This window comes from Silene latifolia, chromosome 9 (assembly GCF_048544455.1).
Source record: "Silene latifolia isolate original U9 population chromosome 9, ASM4854445v1, whole genome shotgun sequence".
NCBI classification, from domain to species: Eukaryota; Viridiplantae; Streptophyta; class Magnoliopsida; order Caryophyllales; family Caryophyllaceae; genus Silene; species Silene latifolia.
The window spans coordinates 196860721-196868799 of record NC_133534.1 but is presented as its reverse complement, the minus strand read 5'-3'; the positions used below and the strand labels follow the sequence as shown (position 1 = coordinate 196868799).

At 43.0% G+C, this 8079-nt stretch overlaps 1 protein-coding gene across 1 annotated transcript; it reads right to left on the bottom strand.

The window, feature by feature from the left end:
* Positions 1-1312: 1312 nt before the first annotated feature.
* LOC141602080 (uncharacterized) lies at positions 1313-2104 on the bottom strand. The gene is made up of 3 exons (XM_074422390.1): positions 2024-2104; positions 1485-1938; positions 1313-1400 (listed from the first exon to the last, which is right to left on the bottom strand). The coding sequence occupies exons 1-3, from the start codon at positions 2085-2087 to the stop codon at positions 1313-1315; spliced, it is 606 nt and encodes a 201-aa protein (XP_074278491.1). The 5' UTR covers positions 2088-2104.
* Between the last annotated feature and the right edge of the window lie 5975 nt (positions 2105-8079).

Here is an 8079-nt window from a genome sequence, read left to right as displayed (position 1 = left end):
TTCAATAGTCGGCCAGGGAGCTTATAGACTACAAACCCTGGACGGAGAAATGATCCCAAGAGCTTGGAATATTACACACTTAAAACTATTTCACATATAGAATATATCTGCACAATCCAGGTATAACTTTTTACTTTAAACACTTCTTGCCTGAAAACTACATGTATGATACTTGCAATTATATGAATAAATGCCGTATATGATTTCTTCAAATTATGTGCCCAAGTACTTACCTATAATCTCATAATTACTTAGTGAAATCTTCAACACTTGTTTTACATATTGCATCTTATTTAAAAAACAAATCTTAAAGATTGGGGGCCACCCCCACCAAATATCCAACTGATATCCAAAATTCAGTTGCAAAATAGGCCTTTAAATATTGAGCTCAACATAACATACAAACCTGGAAAATCTATTCCTAGATCAGATGACATAAATGGGTCATAAGCCCTCCCAGGCAGGCAAGGGACATAAGCCCTCCAGGCATGGCAACAACCCCACCCATAACACATTAAATCGGCCTGATCCAAATCGAAAAAGCGCCCGATCGATCGAATAATCGCTCGATCGATCGAAATAATCGCCTCGATCGAAATAAATAATCGGCTTTGATCGATCGTATAATCGCCGAGATCCGATACACGTCTAACATCACAAAAGTACTTTGCCAAAACACCAAAAGAAGCAAAACAAAGACCAAATATTTATTCACCCAAAATAATTGGCCCTACCTAATAACCATCCATTCCAGGGACATCCCCCCTGGATGAGCCAAAAAAGTTTCTGATATACTCTAAATATTCATTCCAGGGACATTCCCCCTGGATAGACCAAAACTCAAAAGAAAAAACTAAGTTATTTTTGAGCCAGTAACCGACTCACAACCATCCACCATCTCCTGATCACGGACTTTGCCTTGGAAGGAGGAGAATCCACTTCTTCTTCTTGACCCATGTTGGCCAAGTCGGATATCTGAGCATCCAGTAGCTGTCTCATCTCGGTCCGGATTCCAATCAGCCCGGTCAGATTCTGGGTCCCTCATAGCATCAACCCGACCTTTTCCGAAGAAGTCTTGAGCCGCATCACCAACCTCGCCTCCACTAACTCCTTTTCAAGCAGACAAGCTCTTCATTCTTTTTCAACTGATCCTGCATTGCCTGCTTCTCAGCCTCCAACTCCAGCCTGACAGCCTTCTCAGCATTTTTCGCAGCCACCTCACAAACTATAGCAGCCCTGGTTGACTCCTTAGCTGCTGCCAACTGAGATTGGAGCACCACTTCATTACCCCTGGATGAGTGCAGGTCACGGTTTAGCCTATCCAGCTTTTCCTCCAAACTGGTAACCTTGGCCTGGGCGTCCCTAAGCTGACAAGCAGTAGCCAGCCCAGCATCCAACCCCTGCGTACATACAAAATCAATTAGGCAAATACAAGGTAAAACAAAAAGCACATAAACAATAAAAAATATCCCTCTACAACTAACCTCTCTAGCCTGGGAAGCGAGTTCAGCGCAGCCCTTGTTATAAGAGAAGTCAGAATAGAAACCACCCTGGTAGACGAATCAAGGGTACTAGCAGACAATAGTTGGTCGCTCATCTTTGCAGAAAACTCATCTATCCGAGCCCGGGCATCATCCATGTCATCAACCCTAGCAGGCACCTGCCTTATACTCCTGAGTGGCTGAGCCGAGATAGGCTGTTTCCCTCCTTCCTCCTCTTCCAGAATATCATCCTCCCTCTTTCTTTTTTGAGCCTGAATGACCTCTGGTGACACTATCCTGGGTGGATCTTGAGGAGGCTGGACATCAGAAATCAGGATATCCAAAGTCTTGTCACTCCCACTAGTTTCCTGGCTCTTGGACTGTTCAGCAATCCTAGTCACCCCAGCCTTCAAATCCTTTGCAGAAAAGCTAGCCAGCCTAGCAGAAGACCTAAACACTGGATACATAAAAATGTACGTAAATATCAAACCAAAAAGCGACAGGAAGACAATAGCCAACCTAAAAACAGGCAGAAGACGTACAGGAAAGAGCAGTAGAACTAGGCTTGCCTTTGGGTACTCTGACCCCAGTCAGCCTGGTCTTCATATACCGGGGCAACAACTCCCTACCCAAACTGGGCTGGCCAGGTTCTTTCCTCCTCAGGAATAGCAAGGAAAGCATCTATCCTGGAAATAGCCTCCTCATCCAGAGGATCGCAACTCCAATCAGGGGCTACAAAAACCACCAAAATTACACAGGTAAGAATCAGAACTCATTAATTTCATATAATGTATTGCGAAATAAAAAGGTACAAGGAACCTACCACTCTCCAAGGGAGGATATCTCAGGTAATCAAAGCCTGATCCCAAAGTCTCGGTCCGGACAAACAGGAAAGTCTTTGCCCAATTCTTATCATCTCCAGAATCCAGGTTAGTAATTAATGGAGACATTTTCGATTTTATTCTCAAATTAAAACGACCATCAACAGGATTTTTCATATGATAAATCGCCTTGATATCATTAATAGTAATTACGAGATTATGTTTAGCACATAAATTTTCAATAGAGTGGACAAGCTTCCAAACCATTGGCATAATCTGAAAAGGTGATACCTCCATAGCACGAATGGTATCAATCATCAAGGGAGTAAAAGGTAACTTACAGCCTGCTTTGAATGCCCATTCAAAAATACAGAACCAGCCAGGTGATACCCAATTAGCCCTGACTGGGCAAGACTCAGGGATCCACACCTCGGTAGATTCAGGAATTATTTTCTTCTCCCTTAGAATCTTGTCATAGTTTGTTTTTAGCAAATTCTCCTCAGGGAAAGAAGAATCAAGAGATTGAAGAGCAGTGAATACAATCCTGATACTTGAAAGCCACAGCCCGAGCAGGAGGGTCAATTTCCCTTACCTCCTCCTCTTGAATATCTGTGGGTTCAGACTCAACAGTAGCAGCAGCGGCTCTCTGAGATGCCGGGCGTTTTTTGGCTCCCATATTTCTAGATTGTTTGATTTATTATTGAAATTGTCGAGATAACAGAACAGGATTACTAAGAAGAAGGGAAGAATTTCAGAAGAATTTCAGAGGAATTTCAGGAGAATATTCAGCAAAGAAAGTGGAGGAAAAATTGGTGAAAAATAACCTTGCCCTAAATACCGTATTTATAGAGAAGTGAATAACGGCATGAAAAACCTAGGAATTGCAAAACTGTCAGCATGATGTCACATAGCCGTTGCAGTGTTTAACGGTAAATAGGAGTCTAAGAGTCACTGGACGAATATGATTCTTTTTAATTGGTTAACCCGGTAAATTTGACATCTCACCCCTGGCTGGATCCAGCACGGGTAAAATGTCAAGGGGCAATTGTTAGGCCCAGTTTAGCCTGGTCTGACCATAACCTGGTCCGACTCAATAAAGCTGATTGATTGAGACGAAGACCGGACAAGACTGACTACTATCTAGCTGATGAAGAATATTATGGCAAGAAGACTACTAAATCCTGGAAGAGAAGCCTGATAGTCAGTATATCATAGCTTGGCGGATTACTAAAAATAGCCTGGATTGAGCAGATAAACAAGAAATGCGATTGTATAAGCCAAATAACCGTGCCCTATTCTCAAGGAAGACCAAGTCCAAACCTAAAACTATTTAATCCATGAATCTGGACGGAAAGAAGAGAAAAAGCTAAGGATTGGTTGAGTTGAGAACGGGTCAAGCGAGCTAATAGGAAGCATGCCCTATTATTCCGGCAACAGCTCCTACAATTTGGGGAAGAGGTTGCTGATTGTAAACGTTACTCATTATAACGTTAAGGGAGGATAGAACTATAAATAGGAGAATTTAACAATTGAAAAGATATTCATTATTAGTTAATTTGATCTATACTTTATCTTCTTTTTCTTGAGCATTCAGATATTCATACAACATTGTGCCCGGTCTATCAAAATAATAAAAACGTCATTCTTTATACTTACTTCTTTCTTTATCATTTATTCATACCATTCTAATCTTATAGAACTAGATACCCTGATCACTATATAACTAAGCCGGATCCCTTCAGGAAAATCCTGCTAAAACATTAATCAATGATGCAAGTTTCGCAAGAGCGTCTGCAAATTAATTTTCTTCCCGCGGTAGGTTTAGATAGGTCACGTGATCAAAGAATTGGGCAACTTGGTCTATTCTAGCTTGATAAGGTGCGAGGCTTTCGCTTCGAATTTTCCAAGATCCTGCAACTTGGTTGATGATTAGTGATGAATCTCCATGTACCCGGAGGTTCTTAATGCCTAAGCTCACTCCCGCTTGTAGTCCAATGAGACAAGCCTCGTATTCTGCAGCGTTGTTTGTCACCTCGAAGTCGACTTTGACAGAGATTGGTGTATGCTCGCCTTCAGGAGAAATGAGCAACACTCATATTCCAAATCCTCTTATGTTTGACGCTCCATCAAAGTAAAGGTCCCAGGAATCTATATCAGTTTGGAGTATATTTTCATCTGGAAATGACGAAGTGTCAATCGTTTGTGCGTCATTGATGGGATTTTCTGCGAAAAACTCGGCGACGGCGCGCCCTTTGATAACCTTCAGAGGCGCGTATCTGAGGTCGAATTCCGAGAGCATCAAGGTCCATCTTGCTAAGCGTCCGTTGAGGACGGGTTTCTCGAAGAGGTATTTGACTGGATCCATTTTGGAGTATATTTTAACAGAGTAGCTAAGCATGTAATGCCGTAGCTTCTTTGTTGCCCACACAAGAGCGAGGCATGTCTTTTCGAGTTGTGAGTATTTGCACTCGTACTCCAAGAACTTCTTACTAAGGTAGTAGATAGCCCTTTCTTCACTTCCTACAGTTTGAGCTAGCATGGCACCCATGGCGGTTTCGGGTACCGTGAGATATAAACCAAGAGGTTGATCTCGTTGTGGTGGCATGAGCACTGGTGGTTTAGCTAATATCTCCTTGATTCGGTCGAACGCTTTCTGACAATCATCATCCCACATGGTGTGGTCCGTTTTCTTGAGTTTCTTGAAGATAGGTTCACAAATCATGGTGAGTTTCGATATGAATCGACTTATATACTGCACTTTTCCTAGGAATCCTCTGACTTCTTTTTCTGTTTGAGGTTGTGGCATTTCGATCAGAGCTTTGATTTTAGAAGGATCAATTTCTATGCCTCTTTGACTAACGACGTATCCCAGGAGTTTGCCAGACGTTACCCCGAATGTGCATTTTTGAGGATTGAGCCTCATGTTGTACTTTCGTAGCCTTGCGAAGAACTTGCGAAGGTTCGTAATATGCCCCTCTCTTTCCTTGGATTTGACAATCATGTCGTCTACGTATACCTCAACTTCTTTGTGCATCATGTCATGTAAGAGTGTAGTTGCGGTGCGTTGATATGTAGCTCCGGCGTTGATCAATCCAAACGGCATGACCGTATAGCAATAAGTTCCCCATTGAGTGACAAAGGCGGTTTTATGCATGTCTTCCATGGCCATCTTGATTTGATTATAACCCGCGTACCCATCCATGAAGGATAGTAATGCGTGGTCTGCAGTATTGTCCAACAATATGTCAATGTGAGGTAGAGGGAAGTCATCTTTTGGGCTTGCCTTGTTTAAGTCCCTGAAATCAACACAAACACGGATTCTCCCATCCTTTTTGGGTACGGGTACTATGTTAGCTACCCAGTCAGAATACTCGGAAACTTTGATGAACCCGGCTTTGAATTGCTTGTCAACTTCTTCCTTAATCTTGAGAGCCCATTCTGTCCTCATTCGTCGAAGCTTCTGTTTCACAGGTTTGAAACATGGCTTGATCGGAATCCTATGTTCCGCGATATCCCTGTCGATCCCTGGCATGTCTTTGTAGGACCAAGCGAAGACGTCTTTGAATTCATTTAGGAGGTCTATGAAATCGGCCCTTTCGGTAGAGCTCAAGGTAGTCCCTCTCCTAAGTTCTTGGGGTTCTAGTTCGGTTCCTACGTTGATGGGTTCGGTGTCCTCTATTACTGGTCCCCCTTCCCCTTCCTGTAGTATTTCTTTGGCTACGTAGGGAGGTATTTCGGTCAAGTCTGGGTCTCGGTCACCCTCAGTATGATCGTAAATATAATTGTACTCAAAAGAACACAAAGAGTAAGCAGAACCTGATTTATTTATATTAAAATTTGAGTAGAGTTGAAACAAAGAAGCCAACTGATCCATGGTCAGTGGCGGCAAAGGGACAGTGGTTGGGCCATTTCCCGAACTACTGTGACTAGTCGAGGCTAAGCTAGAAGAAACAAAGGGAGTGGGGATGATGACAGGAGTAGACTCTCTAATGACTTCTCTAGACTCCGACTCTGACTGCGACTCCGACTCGAACTCATCGTCTTCTGGTTCTCCTTTGAACATCTCTCCTTCTCCATTGGTGAGCTTGAAGAGTCTTCCTTGATTCTTGGTCCATTTGATTGATTTTCTCCATCCTTTTTGCTGTTTTGCGTTGGTTTCTGTGATTAACGCGGTGGGGTTGAAGCGATCGTCCTGAAGTATCATGGTAATGATCTCATCCTGCGCGGCCCTAACGAATCGATCTTCTCCGAACAACAGGCTAACAACTTATTCGTCTAAGCAAGGTGCTTGACGGGTTTTGACAGTAGGAACCGTTTCTAATGCATGAATCTCACTTTCGATTGGAGAAATGAGGTGTGAACAATCTAAGGTAGATTCGTCACTTGTAATCACTAGAACTCCAAGAGGATTCTGAGTGTTGTTGGGTTTTACCTCCCGGTGGTATTGGCAATCGACCATCTTCAATCATGTCTTAAAGCACATTTTTTAACTTGTAGCATTTTTCTGTGTCGTGCCCCTTGCCCCTATGGTATTCGCAGTACGAGTTCTCATCCCATAATTTGGATTTCCTTTCGGGTTCGGGAGTAGGTCCAATGGGTTGGAGTTTGCCTTGCTTCATTAACCTTTTCAGAGCGTTGGAGTAAGTGTCCCCAAGATTTGTGAATTTCCTTGGTGGGGTACTTTTCTTGGATGGCTCGAGAAGGTTAACTTCATCGGTCTTGCTAGTAGAGCCGTATGAACGACTTGTCGAACCTTGATATCCTCGACCTACCGTTTTGGACAAGAGTCCTTTACGGATGGCATCTTCAATCCTTGTCCCTAGTACAGTTAAGTCTTTGAAACTTCTGAAGTTTTGATATCTCAAATGGTTGGCATAGATGGGCTTGAGATTATCCACGAACTTCTCCACAAGGGTAGCTTCATCCGGGCGTTCCACTAGTTGGGTACTAGTCTTCCTCCACCTACTTAGGAAGTCGGTGAATCCTTCTTTGTCATTTTGGGTAAGAACCTCTAGAGTGCGCATGTTAACTTGGATCTCGGCATGATCCGCATATTGTTTAGAAAACTCGATTGCGGCATCTTCCCAAGTAGCGACCTTCTTATGATCTAAGGAGTAGAACCATTGCTTCGGGATGATGTCTAGAGATGAAGGAAAGATCCTTAGGAACATCTCGGGTTTGATGCCTTTGATAGACATGTAATCCTTGAAGGCACGGATGTGCTTCAAAGGGTTCTCGTGCCCCTTGAATTTAGGGATATCCGTCATATTAAAGTTAGTTGGCAATTTGGAATTGACGGCCTCATACTTGCGATTATTCTCCATGTAAATTTCATTCCCCTTAAGGTACATCAATTGCTCCTCTAGATGTTGGAGTCTTTTCTCAGCTACAGTCATTCCCATGTGAGGATTTTCGTCCTTGGATTCCTTATCAGAGTCACATATTACTTCACTTTCATGAGGAGGCAACCTTCCCTCTACGGAAAAAATACGGCCCTCGATGAGCTCAAGGCGGTCATAGACTTGGTCTTGGGTAACTTGCATTTGGGCTAGTGCGGCTAGGATTCGATCATTACCATCTTGAACTTGGTGGAGGTTCGTTTCGTTGGATTCCGGCATCTTGAAAACTGGATAAGATATCGGCGACGAATCAAAACACGATCGACCATTCTAACACAATTGCTAAAAGAAGAAATGTTTTGACTCGTGAAGTGGGTGTGTGCCACTTGTGTTGAGTGAGCTTTGAAGAAAGACAAGGTTTTTGAAAATGTGTGTCCT

Coding starts and splice junctions, on each gene's coding strand:
- LOC141602080 (XM_074422390.1), bottom strand. CDS start 2,087: ATGAAGACCAGGCTGACTGGGGTCAGAGTACCCAAAGGCAAGCCTAGT. Junction 1,939..2,023: donor TAGTTCTACTGCTCTTTCCT/GTACGTCTTCTG, acceptor TTATGTATCCAG/TGTTTAGGTCTTCTGCTAGG. Junction 1,401..1,484: donor TCGCTTCCCAGGCTAGAGAG/GTTAGTTGTAGA, acceptor GTATGTACGCAG/GGGTTGGATGCTGGGCTGGC.